We start from the raw sequence: 23,439 nt of genomic DNA, 5'->3' as shown, positions 1-23,439 counted from the left end.
CTAGTTTTTCTAGTAAGACCCACTCATGTTAGATGTTCCTCAGCATTCACTTCTGTAAAAACAGTTTAATGAACAAAAAAACAAAACAACCTAGCAGTATCACTGAATCAGGCCAATCTTCTTTTTCAAAAAAACTATGTAAAATGAAAAGAAATTAAAAGGAATCTTGCACATTAGGAGGCGTGGAGGAGTAATCTTTCTTTTTTTTAAATACAGTTTGACTATTAAGACCTTTGAGATTCAAAAGAGAGCTGGCTGTTTAAGGAAAATGGGCCAAACACACGATCTACCTCTCACCTAATGCTACAAGATAAAGGCCTGCCTGAAGAACATCTGATCTTCATAAGCATGTTCACCCACATTTACAGGGAACTGCAGGAGTTCCTGGCTGACAGGACACAAATAACCAATATGCTGAATACATCCTCTTTAACATATAAGCAGAACTGAAGCCTTCAAGAAAAACTGGGAAGTCCCATGGATTGAAACTAGTCCTTAATGCATGAAACATCAGGATGCTAAGCTCCTTATGAACAACTCTGAATATTCAAATAAGTCTTCCCAGCAGGCTTTTTTTGTTTCTCTTTTAAATACTAAACTATTACACCGCAGGCTGAAATTAGGGCAAAATAACTTTCACTTGAAGGTAACTCACATCGTTTGTGGATGTATCCTTGTTTAAACATTGCATCCAAAAACACGAAATCACTGTAGGGAGAGCGCTCCAGCACCACACCTTGTCCTGCAATTGAAAGTTGGTTCCAGTCAAGAAAGGCTCAAAAAGATTGTTTGTGACAACATTTAAAAAACAAAGACAGTGCTGCTCTTATGGTTAATTTTCCAAATGCTTTTCTAGGAAATTTTAAATAAGACAAAAGAACAAGTGCTTTCTGCTTGCACAAATGTAGCGATATTTAAGCAGAACATGCCTGCCTTATCTATATAGACTATGTGGATGGATGTGCCTATCCTTATAGCAGCTAATTGCTACTATATTTAAGCAATTCGTTTACATTTTTGTTTGAAACACTTTCTGGTATTCACATCTTTTTTGGAAAACAGTGATTAAAGCACAAGTAACAGGGAAATCCCTGTTGATGCATAAAAACTTCTCTCACCTTAATTAAGATACTCAGAAATTATAACAATACCATCACAGAATAGTGCTTAATGAAATCAAAAGGACTGAAAAAAGATGCTGTCAGGAACAAAGCCTAGGGAGATTTTTAAAAAGGCTGTAGAACTGATAGCTTAAGCAAACTGAGGCTCTTCCAAGATATTCACTTTTATCTTTCAGTAAAGTAGAAGCTTGTTATATTGTATTTCTTTTGTTTAGCTTTATACATCAGTACAAGCCTAGTATTTTTGGTGAGTTATATGAACCAGAAATTATCTGATTCAACCTTCAGATCACACATTTATTCAAGTTTGCATGACTGGACATTACACGTTTATCTGACTCTTCACGAGTTTTGAATCTGAAGGAGATTAGAGAGATTCTCCACTCTTACTTGCACAGTCCCTTTTCAAGACAAAAGCAGTGGGTCATGTACACCTGGATTTCAGTTTTCACATGAAGGGCTGAGTTACACTAGCTCAGCATAAAAAGCTTTAAAAGAAAGCTATGCCTTGATATGTTTAAGACAGCCTTTTGTAAATAATCAGAGATTGCCCAGTTAAAACTAATGAAATTTGCAACTACTGTGTATTTCCTTAGCTAAGGATGATATAAGATACTGTTCCAACAGAAAAAAAATACAAGATACTGTTCTAATAGGACTGCTAAGCTATACTCCCTTATGAACTGAAAAAAAATTCTAAAAAATTTAACAACATAGTAGCATCTCATTTCAAAAATCTAGATACTAGCAAAACACTTCAGACCAGCTTAAGTATTTCAAAGGCAGAACTTACATTCACAAGTTAATTTAGAAACAAAATTTATTTACTGTGAAATCTAACCTGTGCTCAGCAGATGCTCCAATGCATCAGCATACTGTAAAACACGGTTACCAAACAGCCAAGCCTGTAGTCGATAAGAATTTCCATCAGAACATTTGGGATCATTGTAAAATTTCTCTAGGCTACAAAAGCCATTAAATTTCTCATCCAGCAGTGTTCCGTCTCCTGTGATTCTGTCTAGATAATGGATATCTGCTTCTGGGAAATATTTCATTCCTGACAAAAAAGAAGACCCCCCCCACACACACACAACAGAACATTTATTAAGATGGTAAGTTTTGTTTATAATAAATATTTCCTATTCAGTTTATTTAAATAAATAGCTCTAATCTAAACAACACTTTAAAAGAGCACATACAATCCTTTGGTCAATCAAGTCCCAAGGTGGACAAAACCTAATTAAAAGTATTACCTTTCACCTTTGAAATGAGAGCTAAGCTATTGCTCTAAGCAGAACCTTTTTGTCACCAATCCTCTATCCCTTTCATGGTATGAGAGCATTAATATGGAAAATCCTACCTAAAAACCTCTCAGGGTGCTTAGTGACTTTAACAGATCTAGAAGCTCAGTAAGAAAACTGAATTCATTAAAACTAAAATTTCATCCACAACAAATGATACCTATGCATGTATACCGCAGATGTGACAGGCACCCTGTCTAGAAATCTCAAGCCTCACCAACATTTTAGTCTCCCCTTATTAATAAACCCTCCACATTAACAGTGGCATTGCCGAACTAATACTTTGCTAGTCAAGAATTCCTGGTTTGGTGAACTAACTTTCTTTATACAAGAATGACAATTACACTATTAAATTTTATGAAATATTATGGAAACAGAAAAAATAAGACGTACCTAATTTTTCTGCTAGTTGTTGTGCAAGCTTGCCCTTCCCAGAAGATAAGTTGCCCTCCACTGTAAAAACTTTGCTGTTTTCGCAGAACTTTTTAGTAGCTCTGTCTCCCAACATATAAGCCAGCCAACCATACTGCAAATTCTGCTTAGGGCTCATATGAATTCTGGCCTGGAAGAAAACACAGCAACAAGATTAACACATTTTAGCACTCCTAACGGAACTAAATATGCTCAAAGAGTAGCTTTTTCAGGCATTTTGTGCAGATATATGTAATTTTAATGCAGTAAAATTAACACTGTCATTTCAGCTCAGCAATTGAAGCAGTCATTAGGCTGCGAAGCTACTTACAAAATGCAAGACTGAAAACTGATTCACCATTTCTGGCTTTTCAGTGTGTTTAAAAGTCTGAACTATCCAGACCTACTGAAGACCACAGACACATGAGGTGCTCTGCATTCCTAAGGGAGATCCTAAGGGAGGCTTTTGTTTGGATTTTTGTTTGGTTGTTTGCTATTGAGGGAAATTGATATTAAACCCTCTCCCAGTCTCTCTGGGAAGTTACAGCTTCACTGCTGCACAACACAGTTCCTGGACATGAAGGTGGAAAGAAATACCCACCCGGCCTGTAAAAGCTGAAGGTGGTACATGGCTGAGCTCTGCTCAGCCAAAAGCCAACTTGCCCAGAGACCTTGGTAAAAATTGAATAAAGCTTATTTAGAGCAATGTAGTGATCTCGCTTACATAAGCTCTTCATTTTTATTTGTCATCCCCCACCTATACCTCCTAAGCTCACATTCATCTGCTCAGGTCACTGGGTCATTATATTCAGGACTCATATATTTAGTTGTATTTCTACCTTAAATTTCATCTCCTTCCCAAGGTCCCTGTATTTGCCCACTCAAAATTTCCCTCTCTAGAGAGCAGCCCAACCTAGTATTTTCCATGCCATACTTGCACCTGCCCTAGCACTTCCCAGTGATATTTTCCCCTCCATATTCAGCAGCTGAGCGCTGCTAGGAAAAGAGATCCCAGAGCGCCCGCTCAGCATCTAACCAACTTTTTGAGAGCTGCAGCTACCAGCGCAGCCAGCGTGCAAGGGACATCCCCTACTGCCACCCGCCCCCCCCAAAGGGAGATCAGGGGTGCCCTGGGCTGGTGCAGAGAAGACGGACTTCAAAAGGTGCAGGGCAGAGACACTCCCGGACGAGGCCTCCTCCCAGCTGGGGCGCTGGACACTGAGCAGGGGCCCCCGGTAACCATAGCAACGGCCACGGTGGGGGTGCTCGGCGCTGCGCATCCGCGCGGAGGGCCTGTCAGGGGCACGGCACTGCCCGCCCGGCGCGGCGCACAGCTCCCCCTCCCCGGGGGGGGGGGAGGCAGGGCCCCGCTCACCGCCGGCAGGACGGCGCTCCCCAGGCGGCCCCGCGCGGCCACGGCCGCGGTGGGACCGAGCTTCGCCAGCCACAAGGACATCGCCGCCAAAGGGACCGGGCTGACCCCGCTACAACGGAAGGGCCACGGCGGGGGCCTTGCACTGCACGCGCAGAGAGATGACGTCATGATCCGGGACGGCGGGGTGCCTAGCTGGGTGCCTGATGAAAACCCAGAGCTGGGCTGCGCCTTACCGCAGTCGCTCCCAGTGCGCCTTCCCTCCTCCAGAAGCAGTAAAGCTGCAGCGTGCATCCCCTGGCTGGGTTCTGATCATGGGTAGAGAGGCCATGCTGTAGTGAGGAGGTTTTAAGACAGAAATCACGGCCTGGGCTGTTTCTCTTTGGAGCACCTGGCTCGACAGAAAAAGAGCAGAAAGCAGGCTGCAAAATTCAAGGAATATGTTATCATCTGTCCTGGGGCGGTTTTGGTAATGGGCTGTTCTGTCCCCTCTGGCACTTCATGGGTTTTACAGGAGAAAGAGGTGCCATTTGTGCCCCCGACTGTAGAGGCAAGAGAAAACAGAGGTAGCACAACATGTGTTGGTGCTGTCAGACCTGGGATAATCCAGCCGGAGGCAGGCAAAAGGAGGGGATCCCAAGGGAATGCTTCTTCAAGGGGGCAGTGGGAAAAGGCTGGAGACTTAGGACAACACAGATGAGCATGCCATGGGATGGGAGCTCCAAGGATGAGAGGGAGTCTTGCTCTTTTCCTGGTTCCAAGTTTGCCTTTGGGAGTCTAAGTACAGATGGAAATGGTGTTGGAGTCCACCCAACACCACTGGCTTGTCAGTTAGAAGGCCAAACAGTATAAGGAGTTAGATGTGTCATGTAATGTCCATGAAAACCCCTGTCCTTTGCACACTCGGCCTGATCTCCTGCCTCCCTCTCATCACAGAATCACAGAATCACAGAATGGTTGAGGTTGGAAGGGACCTCTGGAGATCATCTAGTCCAACCCCCCTGCTCAAGCAGGGTCACCTAGAGCACATTGCACAGGATTGCATCCAGGCGGGTTTTGAATATCTCCAGAGACAGAGACTCCACAACCTCTCTGGGCAACCTATTCCAGTACTCTGTCACCCTCACAGTGAAGAAGTTTTTTCTCATGTTCAGATGGAACTGTCTGTGTTTCAGTTTGTGCCCGTTGCCTCGCGTCCTGTCACTGGGCACCACTGAAAAGAGTCTGGCTCCATCCTCTTGACACCCTCCCTTAAGATACTTGTACACATTAATAAGATCTCCTCTCAGCCTTCTCTTCTCCAGGCTAAAGAGGCCCAGCTCTCTCAGCCTTTCCTCATAAGAGAGATGCTCCAGTCCCCTAATCATCTTTGTAGCCCTTTGCTGGACTTGCTCCAGTAGTGCCACATCCCTCTTGTACTGGGGAGCCCAGAACTGGACACAGTACTCCAGATGGGGCCTCACCAGGGCTGAGCAGAGGGGGAGGATCACCTCCCTCGACCTGCTGGCAGCACTCTTCCTGATGCACCCCAGGATACCATTGGCCTTCTTGGCCACAAGGGCACATTGCTGCCTCATGCTTAACTTGGTGTCCACCAGCACTCCCAGGTCCTTCTCCGCAGAGCTGCTTTCTAGCAGGCCAGCCCACAACCTGTACTGGTGACTGGGGTTATTCCTCCCCAGGTGCAGGACCCTGCACTTGCCTTTGTTGAACTTCATGAGGTTCCTCTCCACCCAGCTCTCCAGCCTGTCCACGTCTCTCTGAATGGCAGCACAGCCCTCTGGCGTATTGGCCACTCCTCCCAGTTTTGTATCGTCGGCAAACTTGCTGAGGGTGCACTCTGTCCCTTCATCCAGGTCATTGATGAATAAGCTGAACAAGACTGGACCCAGTACTGACCCCTGGGGGACACCACTAGCTACAGGCCTCCAGCTAGACTCTGAGCCGCTGATCACAACTCTCTGAGCTCTGCCATTCAGCCAGTTCTCAATCCACCTCACTGTTCATTCATCTAACCCACACTTCCTGAGCTTGTCTATGAGGATGTTATGGGAGACAGTGTCAAAAGCCTTGCTGAAGTCTAGGTAGACAACATCCACTGCTCTCCCCTCATCTACCCAGGCAGTCATTCCATCATAGAAGGCTATCAGGCTGGTTAAGCATGATTTCCCCTTGGTGAAGCCATGCTGACTACTCCTGATCACCTTCTTGTCCTCCACGTGCTTGGAGATGGCCTCCAGGATGAGCTGCTCCATCACCTTTCCAGGGATGGAGCTGAGGCTGACTGGCCTGTAGTTTCCTGGGTCTTCCTTCTTGCCCTTTTTGAAGACTGGAGTGACATTGGCTTTCTTCCAGTCTTCAGGCACCTCTCCTGTTCTCCATGACCTTTCCAAGATGATGGAGAGTGACCTAGCAATAACATCCACCAGCTCCCTCAGCACTCGTGGGTGCATCCCATCGGGGCCCATGGATTTGTGGGTGTCAAGTTTGCCTAAATGATCTCTAACCCGATCCTCCTCAACCAAGGGAAAGTCTTCCTTCCTCCAGACTTTCTCTCTTGTCTCCAGGGTCTGGGGTTCCTAAGGGCTGGCCTGATAGTAAAGACTGAGACAAAGAAGGCATTCAGTAATTCTGCCTTCTCTGCATCCTTTGTCACCAGGGCACCCACCCCATTCAGCAAAGGGCCCACATTTTCCCTACTCTTCCTTTTGCTACTGATGCATTTGAAGAAGCCCTTCTTGTTGTCCTTGACATCTCTTGCCAGATTTAATTCCAAACAGGCCTTAGCCTTCCTCGTCGCATCCCTGCATACTCTGACAACATTCCTATATTCCTCCCAAGTGGCCTGTCCCTTCCACACTCAGCCTGATCTCCTGCCTCCTTCTCATTATACTCTTGCACATGGTTCAGTACCTTTCACATGGTCCAAGCAGGTAATATGCAGACCTGCTGTGAGGACCTGGGGAGCAGGGACTGAAGGAAGAGCTCTGGACCTTCTCCAATGCCTTAGTAGTTTGACAAGATAAAAGTCTTGGGAAAAGGTTAGCAGCATTAGCATGCCAATAAAGAAGATGTAGGCTTCTCCCACACTCTGTGTGTCTGATTGCAACATCACAGAATCACAGGATGGTTGAGGTTGGAAGGGACCTCTGGAGATGCAGGGTGACTCACCAGTGGCCTAGAGACTGTGTGTCTCTGCAAACAAGACTTGCCCAGCCAACTTGTACAAACCATGCATCAGACCCAGGGTTCAGTGGCTGACAGCAGCTGGGGATAGGCCCTTGGAGTGAGGCCCCATGCAGAAGACAGACTCCTCGTGTGCTCGAGTCCTTGTGCAGAGACCTGAGTTGTCTGTTTGCAGCTTGGGCCAACCCTGTTGCTTCAACACAAGGATATCTGTGGCTCAGCCCACAGTCTTAGGGTCAGACTTCAAGGACAATTTTAACCCTTCAGTTCCAGGATCTTTCCTGCTGTAACCCTGACCTTGACGTGTGATGGGGATGAGGAGGGAGTAGCAACAGTTTTGACTTCCCCTGGCAGTGAGTGAGGAGTCAGTGAGGATGCTCAGCTCTGTATAGTGGTAGAGGGGCAAGCAAAGCAGAGATCCAGACTGATGGGCAGTGGGAAAATGGATGATCAAAATCTGTCAAGACAACTGTGATTCCCTAAGAATGCCACCCAGGAAAGACAAAGTGTGTGTCAGGAGCCGGAAGCCACTGGAGACAGTCACAGGCCCTTGGTACGCGTGAAATTCTGAGCATCTGAACCCTTCAAAGGTGAACTGTTTGGGGCCCAGATGATCAGTAGTGCAGCTTCTTAACAGGATGAAAGGAGGAGCTCAAGAGAGGTAGGCCTGGCTTTGCAAAGCATGTGTGAAAAATGTGCTTCCCAGCCAAAAGCCATCTGTGAAGCCATCGGAGCCCACTCCCTGCCTGCCACTGACTGCAAAGAGCACCAAATGGGTCATGGTCACCAGCTGCACAACAGTATTTAGGTGAATGGCCATTCACAACCTCTGTCATCTTATTTCACAGGGCGGGGATATGCTAGGACCTGTGTGTGTTGGAAAGTTCCCTAAGTACCTAGTATCCTGCTTTTGTGTGTGCCCAAGCTGCCACCCTTCTCAGCACCCATCTCCAGCCTTTGTTCAGGATGTGCAACCCTTGGGTATTGTCCCAGCACACCTAACACATGCCAACAGTGCAGAGCATAAATCGGAATGTTGTGGTGAGATAGGGCACTGCTGTCTGAGCCCTGACAGGGTCTAACCATCACCTGACAAATAAATGCCATTTTCCTACCAGCAGTGCGCATTAGGATTGCTAGAAAAAGAGGCTTCCCAACAAAATCAGCATCTTAATATGCAGCAGAAGATGTGAAAGCACTTGTAAGAACATGTTCCCTAAAAGGCTGGGCTCTAGCTGGATCACAGTCTGTGACAGCTCATGAAGCCTGGAGTTGCTGAAGTCTGCAGTTGTTCCTGTTTTTGAGGTAAGGACTGTCTGACCCCCAAGAGCACAAGCACTCAGTGTGCCAGGGAGAGGTGCTGCAGGGATCTGGGCTTGGCAATGCACATGTGTAACAAACACTAACAAACAGTGGTGGGTGGGAGGAGAATGGTTCATGGTCTCTCTGCTCTGAACTCTGAGTGGCAGACCCTGAGCATTGGCAGGAACCAAGATCTGGCAGGAACCTGGATCCAGCACAGAGGAGCACTGACTGCTGCTAAGGACTCCACCAAGGGTGCCTGGGAAAAACAAGCCTGTTGTCAGGGGCCATGATTTCTGATGCAAGTGTTTACTAAATCCAAACCCACTGCTCACAGCTTTGGCACTCACCTCTCCCCTGCTCCCTATACAGGGATGTAGGCACCAATTCAGCCCCCGAACTTCTACCCAGCACCACTTTCACGTGCTGCAATGAAGCATCATCAAGCCCTGGAGTGGGCCTGGCCCTAAGAAACTTCTCCTGCTGAGGGACATTGGGCAGGTCATGCTGTGTCCCAGCCTTGGTCCCTCCGAGCATTTGAGACGTGGAGAGAGAGGAACTGCCACAGAGTGCCCATGGCTGGAACAGGGTGTCTGGAGGAGAGGAGACATCCTAACCAGATACACAGGGCAGGAGAATACACATCCTGAAAACCTCCTTGCTCGGTGCTTCAGGAAAGCCATCTTGATGCCCACACATCAGCAGGAAGACATGGTGGTGGCATATGTCGTTGCTGTGCTTGGAAGTTTTGCTAGTCCTTGCCACAAGATGGGGCTGAGTAATGCTCAGGGAAAGATGCTTTCTCCCTACCGGCCACCATGGCCTCTTCTACTCCTGCCACCTAGGCACGATGGTGCCATGGAATGAGCACAGAGGGCAAACAAGATCCTGACTTGATCTGAGATGTTCTTCTCTAGTCCATGTATGTGTTGCTCCTTTCTAGCCACCACCAGTGCTGTAGGGCCCTGGGCTCACTGGAGACTCTGGGGAAGGACTAGCAGCACGTTGGCAGCATTGGCTCAGCCATGTCCCCAGGTGACAGCCTGCAAAGCCAGCCAGGTCCCTGCATTGGCCTGCTCACACCTCTGGCCCCGAGTGTCCAATTCGCTGGGCAACTTGCACCACCCTGCTGCCGGGTTTCTCTTGTCCCTGTGTCAGGGAGATGATTTCACGGGGATGAAGAGGCTGCTTCACTCCCACCAGTGGAAAAACTCCACTAGAAAACACCTCACCCCAGTGACCCTATCCCCAGTGGGATGAGGACAGTAGGACAAGGGCACCTGGTGATGCAGCATTTCGCCAAGACTCTGTGGAGTTCAGAGCCATGAAGACTTGCAAGACCTCCAAGACAAATCTTGAATACCAGTTTCTGCAGGAGACAAAAATGTGTGTGCTTGTCTCATCTCTCCTACAGTTTCGCATCTAAAAAGACAGGTTGCCCAGCCAGCATGACCGTCAGCATTGGTGAAGAAGCAGAAAACTGCAGAGAAACCTCTGAATGAAGTGGAGAATCTGGTTTTCAAATATTCAGCTCTTGACTGAGCTTGAAGATCTTGGAAATGCCTCATTGAAACAAATGGATAGGAGGAAGACGAAATCAGAGACATGAGCGTGGGAAGGGCCCACACCAAGTGTCCCCTACATACCTAGGACCATACTCCCTGGGGATGCGTCCATCCAGGGCAGCTTGGCTCACATAAACACAGTCTGTGGCACACTTTCCTGGTAGTAGGCATGACAGAAACTGAAGGAGCAGTGGTTCGCTTAAGGATTAACTAGTGAATGTCTCTAATCTCAGAACTGAGGTTTCTTTTATTTGCTGGAAGAGAAACTCTTCCAGAAAGAGGAATCGGTAGAGGATTAGCACTGCCTTGTGCTGCCACCTCTGGTCAGTTTGGAGAGCCAAGTGGGCAGAAAAGCATTGCTTTCATCTTCAAGGTTAGTTTCTGCCCCTTTTCCCCCCACTGTCACAGCAAGAGAGGGCAGCATTTCTCTGCTGTAAATGAGGTGATGGCTCTGATCCATCAATACTCTGTGCAAGTGGCAGGGTGCCGGTTTATCCTGGTACAAACTGGATTCAGTGCTGTTCCCTAACCTGTGACTGTTCTCTCCCAGACTTTTTCCTCCATAATCAGATTTCTTCATCTACTTAATTCCTGCTTTCAATTGTCAAATAATTCCTAGGCTATTGTCTTGTAATGGACTGGCAGCATCTGTGGGTGAGCAGGGCAGTTCCCTGTCTATGCTGCCAGGGAAGTAGCCTTTTTTTCCAGTCCAGCCCCTGGCCCCGTCTCCTGCTGCTCCTGACTGGATGCCCTGGCTGGACCCTGGCCCTGGTTCATCCCCTTGGCTTGCCTGGGGCTGTTGATGGACCTTGTTGCCAGCAACCTGCTCTGCAGCACTGTGTGCAGATGCTGTGGGACTGCACCCCATTGGTGCACACCCTGCCTGCGCTGGTGTCCCCCTTGGCTCCCAGCTTGTCCCACCACATGGGACAGCCCCCCTCTTGCTGCTTACTGAAAGCTCATCTCCAGCCCTGAGCCAAAAAACAGGAAGCCTGGCCCTCAAACTGTGCAGGGCCTTGCTCCCATGGCTTCCCCTGAGCTGAGTGCCGTGCATCTTGCCCCACTCCACTCCCTCAGCCCCTGCCTGCCCTTGACCCCAGGGTTCCATGACTACGCCCTGGCCCCAGGGCTCCTCAGGAATGACTTCCACCTCCTGGCTCCACCTGGCCTTCAGGGCCTCATATTGAATCCTCCAGCTCCAAGCCTCCCATGCCATATCCCTGCTCTGGCTCCATGTCCCCCTGAAATAGCCCCACGATGACCTGAAGCACCCAGAGCATTTCATATGAGTCCCCCTCTGAATCCAGTTGTCTGTAAGGTATGAGGGCATTCCTTGATGTGAGGTGGTGCCTGTCAGGTCCCTGAGGGCACCCATGGGCCTTAATGGCCCTGACCAGCCTCACATGGGTCCCCCATCTCTATGCCTATGGGACCAGATGTTCCATTTAAGATCAGCTCTGGGCACCCAGACTTGGTCTTAGCTAGGTTGTAGCTGTACTTGTGTCTCTCTCTGTCCCTTCCATCCTTACTGGGCTCCCTGGATGGACCCTGGACTTACATTTTAGGTAGTCTTGTCTCCAGTCCTATCTCCCAGAGGGACCTTGGGCCTTGTCTCTTGTCCTGTCTCCAGCTCCAGCTCCTGCTGCTCCAGGGCCCCCCCTGCCCCAGGCTGTATGGATCCTGGACCTTATACCTTAGCTCGCCCTGTCTGGGGCTGTCAGTGGAGCCTGTCACTGTAATCAGTGCTGCCTTGCTTGGGTGCTGCAAGACTGCACCCTCCCTGAGAGAGAGTGGGCTCATGGCTCATGGGGCAGTCCTGCTATCACTGCTCCCTGACAGGTATCTGGATGCTGTCTTTCTGCTTTGAACTGACCTTACACTCTGAATCCTGATCTCTTTTGATACTAGAGATGATTTCTTTATTTTTTCTCCTTTTCAACTCAGGCAACTTCATGGCTTCTAACCTGGAGAAAAGAGGTTCCTCTCCACCATCTCGTGCTGTTCCTGAATTCAGACGCAGGGTCATTATGATCAGACCTACTTCTAGGGTTACTCTGTCACTGAATGGCCAAAAATCATTGCCTTGCTGAAATCCAGTAACAGATTTTGACCCTGCCAGCCTGTGAGATAGTGTACCATGGGCTGTGGGGAGTCTTTCTGCCTGAGATTGTGAGCATATTGGCACCAGAGACAATGCAGCTTTATCAGTTTGTGCCAGGTGAAGATTTTACCCTGTGCTGCTCTGTTTAGGTTTAGACACTTTTCTGACAGAGCACAACAGTCAATGTCTGTCCTTTCACACATCACCTACTGCCAGCCCCATGTTTACATGACAAATGTTACTCCAAGCCCCATGTTTGCACGACAAATGGATACAGGTAAGCTGGTATAAATCCCCCTCACAGACTCACTTTGCATTTTGCTTTGATAGAGCCACACGGCTGAGTTTCACAGTTGACCATTGGTTAAATCCTGGCCCTAGTCCACAGCAAAACTTCCTTATGCCCGCAGATCAGACGGCAGATCTCTAGGTGGACAGACTTGTCCAAAAGGGCCAGTTCTGCAGCAGGAAGATTAATTTCTTTTGCCTGGACTGACATCTCTTTCTACATCTGTTCACTCAGTTGTCCAAGTTCCCCTTGTGCCCTTCTCTGCTCAGTGCTTGATCAGCATCTCAAAGCTTCCCTGGCTGAGTGTGAGCTCGGTCCCATGTGAACAGGGCAGGGACAGCTCTGGTGACAGCCTGCATTGTTCACCCACAGGATCTTATCCTTCAAATAACCCCCCTGCTGACCCACTTTGATGCCTCACATCTTTCCCCATGTGAGGGATTAATATCATATTATCATAAAGAATTTTTGTTTCCCATCAGCAAGAGTGACATGTGCAGACTTCCAGGAGCCTCTCTGTTTTGATCCATGAGCATATTTTCCTGACTGGTAAAAATATTTGCTTTAGGAGCTTTTCAAAAGCTGAAAATGCTTAATGGAGACAGATTTACAGTCTCCAGTCTCCATGTTCCAAACATCTGCTGTGGGTAGATGGTTTCAGGGATAGCCACATGTGTCAGCAAATATTTGGTCTTAGTTAGCCCGGACCTAGTGCTGGCAATAGTCCTGCTCCAAGGGCAAGGTAGGGCTAGAGACCTTTAGAGGTTTCTTCCTAAATAAGAGGTGGTTGATGAGCAATCCAAAGAGCAGTGTTTTATGGAGGAAAATGAGACATAAACTGAACAGGGAGAAAGTTGCTATGGCAGTATGTTCTTGGTTACCAAGGCTGGATGCAGCTCTGATACAGCAGAAGTGAGAAGGAGCCACCCCATTAAGAGAGGTGTTCTGTATTAATCTTGCCTAGTACAATAATGCAGGATTGCTCCCATGAGCAAAGCCATGCCCAAACGACAGGCTGAAAGGCAGATCACATCAGAGTGCCACAAGGTGTGTATCACTGCAGGTTGCATTTTTTGTAGTATGGGCAAATTCTGTCTGGTTAGTCTGACTTGGTGGCAGCTGACTTATGGTGCATGATAAGGCTACCCCGTAACTAGTTTCTTCCTTCTACCTGGAAGAGTTATTTAGGCAGGATTTAGAGGACCTGCTCTGTTCAAATGTTCCTGGCAGAGTCATAGACCATATAGTTTTGGAAGATTCCAAGATTGCCTTGAAGTGCTGTCCAGGACTATATGGGTACACAATCATGCCATGCTTTTATTAAAGGCTGCCAAATCCTAGATGCCCAAGGTCCATGACAGATGTGTGGCACATATAGTGTCATTCCAAGGCTTAAAAAAAAAATCTTGGTGTTGGTGTCCTCTGTGATAGTTGTATACCTCTACCTTCTGTGCATGTGTTGAATGCAGTGTCATCACTGTAGCCATTTGGGAAGTCTAAGATCCAGCAGTGGTGAGGTAGGTCACTCTGCAGCCTATGATTCCTGCAGCCGATCGGATGCTGATCTGCCCTACTCTGCAAGAGAAAACCAAGCCCTCCTGTGGAATCCAGGTGGGGAAAGTTGGTTCATCCTCTCTGCAGTCTTGATTTTTTTCTGGGATTTTGTTCCATTTCTGTTGCATCCATGTGTTTCCTTCCTCCTTTGAGCTGACAGAAATGAGGATCCCTTAAGGAAAATAGGGAAAAGCCAGTCCCATTTTCTGTGGGAAAGAAACTGGACCGCTTTCACTACAGACCTGCCCTCCTTGCACCAAAGGCAGTGGGCAAAGTTGTAAGTGTCAGCATCTTCCCTTGCTTCCTTACCTGAGCCAGAAGCCACCAAGAACTGATTAATAAATGAGAACTGAGAAAGACTATTGCAGGGAAAAGAGGAAGAATAGACCATTTTGCCTTCTTGTTTCTGAGTGACTATATTATGCCCTTCCACTCGTACTGCCTTTAGAAGACACTGAAAATCTTTATTTCAGAAAAAGGAAGTTGAGTCCTGTGTAACAAACTGCCACCCAAAACTGGGGCTTTAAGAACACCAATGTTTGGATAACCAGCAGTGGTGACAAAGAAAAACGAAGTGCTGTCTGTATCTGGGTATTTCTTGAGATGAGGGAGGTTTAGCACATGGCGAAGCCAGGGCGCCCATCTCTGCTGGGTTTCTGCATTATGGAAAGCTTATGGAAGGCTGGTGGTCCCAACTAGAGAGACCATGCATTTGGCTTTCCTTTCACTGAAAGAGACCACTGACTTCAAAATAGTACTTGCTTGCTCTAAAGCTTCCTCCCATTCTTTCTGGCTCTGTTTGAACTGCCTGGCAACCCAGCAGCAGATATTAATCCTGAGCTGAGCAATAGTGGTGAATCTCATGGCTCCTTCAGCAGAGCAGCATGGTGCTCACTCCTTTCTGCTCCTGGCCACACACTCCAAAACCCATGTGGTGGGATACACGTCTTCCCACAAGGTCAGGGAGGAAGATGTGCAAATTCTGCTGCCACAGAGAGAGAAAGGAGGAACCCAGCACTGCTTTCTCCCTGCTCCTGTTGTTCACAAGAACAGTGACAAGCATACTGAGCCCTACCAAGCTGCTGAGCACTGGGGTGACTGAGCTGCTGAGCTCTCGGGTGACCTGGCCTTCGCATCTTTGTATTGCTTTTCTTTCCTTGGCCATGGCTGATCTCCTTGTCTAGACTGCAAAGTTTTAGCCTCTTGTTCTGTACAGCTTTGGGCGCGCGATGTTGGGGCATGGAGCTCAGCCAGGACACTCAGGCCCTGCTGTAAAGCCCCCCTCCCTGCTGTATTCAATAGGTGCCAGTGATACCACTGTACAGCTGGGCACTGGTGATGGAGGTGTCAAGAGTGGCAATACATAGACTTCCTAATTATTCTGAAATCTTCGGTCCAGTCAGTGTTCCCCCTTTGCTGCTGTGGTTTAGTTTAATCTCTGCTGCCTGATTTTGAAAAGATCATGCAACAGTAACAAAACCCCCAAACAAAATAAGCTCTCAGTATTTGGTGAAGGAATGAAAGACAAGGAAGAAGTTAACTCCCAGTACCTCACAAAGGGTAATTTGGGCCAGGCTATGAAAGAGGTTATTATAGGACAGCCAGGTGGGTATGCTTTAATAAAGACTATTTTGCCATTCAGGAGATTCCCTCTGGTCCCACCCTAAAGAGCTGGGCAAACACCATTAGGGAAATTACATCCTCTCTTTTCTGGACTGGAATCCCCCACCCCATCCAAGGTAAAAAGAAAGAGGAAAACAACAGCTTTAGAGTCCACTAAAAGCCACAGATAATATTTCTACTTCTCTTTGGGCTTTTTGTTCCTGCTTTGCAGGACTGAAAAATGTGTGGTGCCCCAAGCCTGACTCTTTCTTTCAGGAAAAACTTCCAAAGTTTGTTTGCTTAAAGTTGCTCTAAGTACAGCTCCATCTTTGACACAAATTCTATCCCCAGGGGGTTTAAAGAGGAAAATCACATTTTTTTTTCTTGGAGAAAAACTGTAAATAGATGTAGGACATCAATGCAGAGCTGCTTTGGAAAGGCTCTGGGGTTTGTAGGAGCTGGAGAGGAGAAGTCTGGGAGAAGAGCATGAGGGGCAAGAAGGGGGTGGAGGGACTTTGCTGAGCAAGAGATTGTGTCAGGGGTTCCTAAATCTGGGGGTGTCTCATGGACTCTGAAAACTGTCTTCCTGTAGCTTTGCCCATCACTCTGAGACACCCGAGTAGCTGGGCAGCCAGGGATGCTGGTGGCTGTGCCAACTTCCTCTCATGGTTTCCCTTCTCTGCTTGATGGTGATACTGAAGTGAAATTTCCACAATTGAGCTGAATCTTTGCTTACCTTATTAAAAAGCTTATACCCTGGCTAAATTATCAGATCCCTGGTCTAGAAGGTCATGAACAAGTGTATTAACACACTACTTATCAAACTGACATCAGCACCACTGACATTGGATGCTTTTGCTGCGATCCTTCTGATACGATTCGCTACTTCTGCTTTGCCCCTTGGCAAGAAGTGATCACATTTCATAGGAAGAATTTATCCCTGGAATTTGCAAACTGCCTAAAAGAACTCACAATCTGTCTGGGACTGGCTTTTTATCCTTAACAGCTCTGTCTCTAACACATTGGCATGTCAGGCAAATCTCTTCAGTGAGAGGGCAGTGAAACGCTGGGAAAAACTCTACAGAGGCTGTGAAAGCCCTGGCAATGGAGGTTTTCGGACTGTGTCAGAATGCTGAAAGGGTCATCAGTGTGGAAGACACACTGTCTCTCAAGGACCATGATTCTGTGCTCTTCTGTACATGTGTGGCTTTAGACCTGAATGAGATGGGCCCTTCCCTGCCTGGTCTCACTATGCCCTTCACCACCCAGGAAGGAGGGGATTGGTCAGAAAGAGGTGCTTGCCCCAAAACACACTTTGGGGAGACCTCCTCCCTAAATCACTGCAGGTGACTCAAAGAGACAAGTTGGCAGTTCAGAAACCTAACCAGGCCCTACTGTTTCACCTAGGAGCATGCACATCTCAAGCAGGGGGAGATGCCAGATCAGCCAGGCTTTTGGCTGTAGGAATAAAAGAGCTGTTCTCACAGCGCAAGGAAGTCAAGCTCTGCAGGGATTGGAGCTGGAACCTGTGCTATTCAATGTAGATGCCCTGAAAAGAGAGTGAGTGGTGAGACTGCTGGCTTTGCTGGTGGAAGAAGTTACTTGTCATGGTGAGGATGACAGCAGACTATGAAGAATTCAAAGGGGTCTTATAGGACCAAGTGCCCTTGCAATAAAATAGCAGGTACCATTCAGTGTAGATAACTGTAAAGCAATGCAAGTGGGAAAATACAATCCCAGCTGTGTACATAAAACAAAGGGCTCTGAGCTAAGCTTTACCACTCAGGAGTGAGATCTGGGGATTATGGAAGACTTCTCCATGATTTTGTCAACTCAGCAAGGACCCAGACAGGAAAAACTGTGAGGAAAGGAAGAGAGCGGAAAACAAAGGATATCATTTGGCACCTGTATAAATCCATAGTTTTCTCACAGTCCTCCCCATCTCAAGAACGATATGATAGAACAAGAAAAGGTTCAGAGAAGGGCAAACAAGGGTAATCAAAGATCTGACATGAAATGTCTAAGTGAGCTGGGACTTTCCAGTTGGGAAAAGAGAAACTTAGGGGAGATGTTACAGAGGTCTGGGTTTGAGTGTCTTGGAAAGACTAGGCAGGGATTGGCTGCTCAGTCTTTTCCAGCACAGGGACTAGCTAGTGGAAACTAGGATTTAAAAACAGATCAAAGGAGATGGTTTTTTTGTGTAGTGGTGGTTGGGGAATTCATTGCCAAAGGATACTGTGCGGCTAAAAGTTTATGTGGGTTCAAGGAAAGCCTGGAAGAGCATTACTAGATAGAAACCATGTCTGGCTGAGGAAATCCTCTAGGCTGAATGTAGCTGGAGATTGGGAAAGTATTCTGGGGAAGTGACAAATTTGCTTGCTCTGTTCTTACTCTTCCTGGGGCAACTGCTGTGGCCACTACTGAGTACAGGATACTGAGCAAGATGGCTCCTTGGTCTAACCCCACATGGCCAAATTTCTGTTATCACTCTGGCTAGTAAACCTAGCCATAGCTGGTGCCTCAGCATGCAATCCTTTACTGCAGAAACTTTTTTAAAAAGGCTGTCTCGTGAGAGGGATTCAGCTCCCACCACACAGCTAATTGGTACCATGACAGATAGCTGTCTGCACCATGGACAAAGTCATGAAAGCATGTGGATTGTCCACCATGGCCTCTTCCCAGTTAAGCCACGGCCACTAACACATTAACAGGCTTGATTTTTAAAACAAATGGTAGTAGTAAAACACTGATATGTTAAAAAACAAAACATGGTTAGATAGAATGTCTCTGTGTCTGTTTTAACAGTCTCTCCTTTGTGTGCACTATTCTTTTGTTTGACTATATTTACAATGGGTTGGTTGCCTCTTTCTTTCCTGTTTTCACAATATCAACTAAGGTGGCTCTTGGGTGGAAGAGCACAAAATTTGGGCAACATTAACAAAAACAAATGCAAAGCAAGAGGCAACAGGCTGACTGTTGGAGTGTGGCCAGTGGGGAGATCAGGCTCAGGGAGATGGGGAGGGTTTCCTTGCAAAACTGTGGAGTCATGGCAACCAAGTGTACCTGCAGGGCTAGAAAAAGGGGGAATTTTATTCCATGAGGTGGGACAATGAAGAATTTCATCTCAACTTCAAGTTTTTCATTTTTCAGCAGTGACTGCATGCCAAAACATCTCCATGTTGAAATGTTCCCAAGCACAAGAGCTGTAATTCAGGTGCCTCCAATTCCATTTAAAGGCTGGCTCCAATCCTGCCCTTGGTGCCCTAACCCTGCCACCACCTCTGAGCCTGCCTTGACTCCTGTCTGCCTATGCACAGATGGGCCTCAGCACACTGGGCATGATGGCCTGTGGGCATGGTGGCCTGTGGGCATGGTGGCCTTTGCACACCGTGGCTCCCAGAATTTGATGGTGCTCTGAGCATGGTGGCTCCATGGTGGCTTCCCATCACAGTGGCAGGGTGGCCCCCTGGGCGCAGTGGCCCTGGGGATGGTGGCCCAGTGGGTATATTGACCCCATGGTGGCTCCTTGGGCACCGTGGCTCTGAGGCACAACGGCTCCTTGGGGAAGAGGGTCCCATGGTGGCTCCCAAGCCCTGTGGCTCGGCACCCCGGGCCGCTGGTCCCTGCGCTGGGGCAGTGCCGGGGACCAGCCGGTGCCCGAACCCACCCTGCCGCAATGCTCCTTAAAGCCCTCCCCCGGGCGCGGCCTGCCCGGCGCAGCTGCCGCCATCGGTCCCCGCGCGGCTCGCCTGCCCGGTGCTCGGCGCTGCCAGTGCGAGCGGCCGCTGCTGCGGCTGCCACCGCCGGGATGTACGCCGGGCAGAAAAGGAAGAAGCTGGTGCCGATCAGGTGGATGAGGGGATTGGGGGGGGGGTATAGGAGCCCCCTCCCTGTCCCCGGGGGGTGCTTTGGGATGGGAAAATCATCTGGGGCCGCTGTCCTTCTCCCCTCTGCAATCCAAAGGCATTGTTCGTTTGTGAGTTTGAGATACTCAGATATCCTCCGGTTTGAGTTGCAGGCTTGCTTGGATTACAGTGCTGGGGGCACTTGTGTAAATCAAGAGTACTGCAGTCGTTATTTAATTAAAGAGCCCTAATGTTCAGTAACTAATCAATATATTGCTCAATAGTCAGTGCATACTGACCCCCCCAATGCCTGGCTGGAGCGTGGCTCTGGGACCCCATGCCCTCCCCCCTGCCCCGCACCCCTCAAACTGCTCCAAAGTCATATCAGTGTCTTGACTTGAGGTTATTGGGTATGTAGTAGATATAGGTATATATTTCTGGGAGCTGGGAGGGAGAGGGAAGTGCTGAGTCCCAGCCTGGGACAAAGAAGGGAGTGTCACACCTCCTAAGTACATGGCAAGAATGTGAGCCAGAGCCTTTCTTGTGTGATTAGTAGGGACTTTTGAAGTGTAAAAATATGAAGGGTTGCCCTGTCTCAAATCTTCCTCCTGCTCACCTTTCCTGTAATGGGGCTGATGTGGCCAAGCTAAGGGTTTAGGTTGGACTTGCTTGGTTTAGGATGCAGGAGAAGATGTATTTTACCATGGAAGGCATGCTTTGGAGCAGAGGGGACAGGAAGCTGGATCACTGGTACTAGGGAGCCAAACTTGGGAATTGGAGGAGATTATTTTCTTGCCTCTGTAACTGGGCAGATCTTAAAGCGCAACATCCCTGCTGAGAGAGGGTCAGACAGACAAGGGTGTGGGAGGCAAGTTGTGTGGCTAGCCTGGTGGGAAGGGAAGATGGGGTTAGGGAGCTGTTTGGTCCCTTTTTAGTTTTTGATTGATATATATATATTTTTTAAAAAAGGTGGGGGGAAGGCAATATTTCAGCACAGGCAACCCCCCAACTGATGGGTTTTTTTAGGTAATATCACCGGGCATTTGCCAATTTGCAAAAGTGGTAAACTTCCTGCTGGGTTGCCTGTTCAAAGTGCAGCTGATGAAAAACAACACTGCAGCAAGCGTCACAGCCTTTGCCACATTTAGAGCAGAGCTTTCCTTGCAGCTCTGCTCATGCTGATTTACACAGGGGTCATTGGCTCTCTCTCAGTAGCTTCATTATGAACTCTGCAGCATGGCTGCGCTGTGTTTTGTACCATACCTATTGAATAATGCTGTGCTGCATTACCACTCCTACAAATAGGACAGTTGCTAGGGCCTCTTTAAAATGCCTTTTCCTTGCTTCTTGCACAGGCATCAAGCCATCCTGTTGGCTGTCAGGATTCAGCACATCATGCTCAGAGAGCAGTGCTCCCTGGGACATTCTCACACAGCACTTGGGGCAAGGCAGGGACTGCCGGTGCCTTGACCCACAAAGAAGGGGTGGCTGGGCAGTGTGGATGGAGATGATCCTAAAGGCAGGGAATTTAAATAGATTGGGCAGGACACAAATCCCCGTCTAGACCAACTTCACTTTTCAACTAGACAAACTTCACTTTTTCCAAGAGCAGGGGAAACGTGGTCTCCTGCAGCACTCGCCTGTACGGATTCTCTGGTGGCTAACATGATTATGCTCATGTCAGTGCCTTTCCTTCGGTAGGTCCATGTAATGGGGGGCCAGGGTTTTTCCTGGACCTGACTGCTGGCTTGTGCAGAGCTCATGGGAACTTCATAAACTCAGCAGAGACCCAGTGTAGAGCAAACAAATCTGTTAGAGATGAGCCAGCAGAATCTGTTTAGCAGTGGCATCAGGTGATGAAATCACATTGGCCTGTTTCCTTTGAAAGCAAGGTTAAGAGAAAAAGATGAGTTGTATTTGCCCTGGAGAACTGAAATCTATAGGACATGATTCTCTGCTAGGAACTCTGTTTAGCCACCTTAAAGCAAGAGAGCTATAGCAGGAGGGCTATATAGTTTTGCTGGGAGGGGTAGGACTTATTGTATTTCCTGCTGGGAACAAAGGTATTTATGTTGATAACTGCATGGTTTCCTTCTGAATCTGCAGGAAAATAGGAAGGGTGAAGGGCTGGCAAAAATGCTACAGGATGGGGGATAGTTTGAAAGGCAATACTGACTTTTTTGATTCTCACCCAGCATCCTGCTGGATAGGCGAGATCAGCTGTACCTGTCTCACTGACATCCTTGCTACAGTGCGGAAGCTTTTCCATAAACCACAGAGCATTGCTGCATAGCTTACAACCCCACTTCCGGCCAAGATTTTGTGGCAGCAGCTAGGACTGAATTTCAGTCCTTCAGGCTGAAAAGGGCTGTGGGTTAGAAGAGGATGTTTGAAGTTGTGTCAGCCCATCTTAGGCAGTTATTAGGGAAAAGTACAGATGTCTTTCAGATAGAGAGCTCTGCATGTGACTGACACGCAAAGGGCCAGATTGCAGTCCCCATGTCCTGTTCTTGCTGCAGGCCATTAGCAGTAACTCTGAGGGATTTCACGTGCTGCCACATAAGAAGCAGCCACATTTGATGTCCCTTTCCAGCTTAGTTACAGATTGAAGCAGACTGATGGAGTACGGTCTCCTGGAAACATACTTCGCCTGGGGCAAGAGCTGGACTCTCATCACTGAAAGGAGTGATGACTACCAAAGAGGTACCTGGGTGATGCATCAGAGAGGAATGTGCTTGAGTAGGTTTGTACATCTCTGTCCAAGGCCATTCACTCAGCGCTAAATGCCACTGTGCATCTGCATGGCCAAGTTTAGGCCAGCTGGAGGAATTGAATCATAGAGGTCTCCTCTGTAGGGTGGAAAGATGGGCAATGAGATGCGCATGACAATGTGTTGGGCCAAATACAGCTTTAGGAAGCAGTACCCTGAACAATGCCTTGTGACTGCTGCTCGATGTTGCTTCTGTGAGGAATGTGTTTCCAGTGCATGGACTTTCTGGGCAGACCACTGAATGTGACAGAGCTGCCCTCCCTGCACAGATGGGGGCATTCTTGATGTGTAAGGGCAGAATGCTTTGTGAAGCCGCTGCCTTCAGGGGGTTGCCTTGGATGCAGTGCTTCCCTGCATAAGTGGGCTGCCAAAAGAGCAGCGCAGCCTCACCAGTGCCTTGACATTTCTCCTCTGCATCATCCATCCCCTTGAGAGTGGCTGTGAAGGACTTCGTGTGCTGCAGCTGGGTGCACATAGGGACAGAGCTGTTGCAGGGTCCTCCTCTAGCCCCTTCCACTTTTCCTGTCCTGAGTTTCACTGCTGGCTGTGTCACACCATGTGTCTCAGACAGAGCATTTTTGGTGTTTGGCCAAATGATCCAAGAGACCCCGTTATGCCTCTGCTCAGCCTATGTGGCACCATACTCTTTTTTTACCCCTCCCTGAGGCCTGCAGATGTCTACTGGCTTTTTAATATGCAGCAGAAGTTCTCATACTTTTCTTTTTTTTTTTTTTTTTCTGAACATCCCTTCTAAGAGGCATCGTCCATCTGTTCTTCCCCTTCTAAGGTGCTATGCAGTAGCTAAAATGTCTGAAGCAAAAGGGAAAGTGGTGTGGTGTGGTGGAAACTCAGCAGGTGCCTGCCTCCCATAGAAAAGAAGAACATGGTGGTCTTGGCACCAGCCTCTAGCCAACACGTAAAGCATAAGCCCCCATGCTGGGCTGCTGGGATGCCTTGTCCAGAGGCAAAATAGCAATTTGCACCCTCACCATATAGAGCAGTGCTTCTTGCCCATCTCTA

General features: G+C 48.2%; 1 protein-coding gene across 1 annotated transcript in view; it reads right to left on the bottom strand.

Annotated features, from left to right (window-relative positions):
* Positions 1-4,335, bottom strand: part of NDUFA10 (NADH:ubiquinone oxidoreductase subunit A10) — a 51,824-nt gene extending 47,489 nt beyond the window's left edge. Inside the window, exons 1-4 of the mRNA XM_067298474.1 lie at positions 4,209-4,335; positions 2,816-2,984; positions 1,963-2,178; positions 656-742 (exon numbers count right to left, since the gene is read on the bottom strand). Coding sequence (XP_067154575.1) covers positions 656-742; positions 1,963-2,178; positions 2,816-2,984; positions 4,209-4,289 — 553 coding nt within the window. The 5' untranslated portion in view covers positions 4,290-4,335. The remainder of the gene's footprint in view (positions 1-655; positions 743-1,962; positions 2,179-2,815; positions 2,985-4,208) is intronic.
* Between the last annotated feature and the right edge of the window lie 19,104 nt (positions 4,336-23,439).

This window comes from Apteryx mantelli, chromosome 6 (genome assembly GCF_036417845.1).
Source record: "Apteryx mantelli isolate bAptMan1 chromosome 6, bAptMan1.hap1, whole genome shotgun sequence".
Taxonomy (NCBI): domain Eukaryota; kingdom Metazoa; phylum Chordata; class Aves; order Apterygiformes; family Apterygidae; genus Apteryx; species Apteryx mantelli.
The sequence above is the reverse complement of the archived record's forward strand: the minus strand, read 5'-3'. Positions and strand labels throughout refer to the sequence as shown.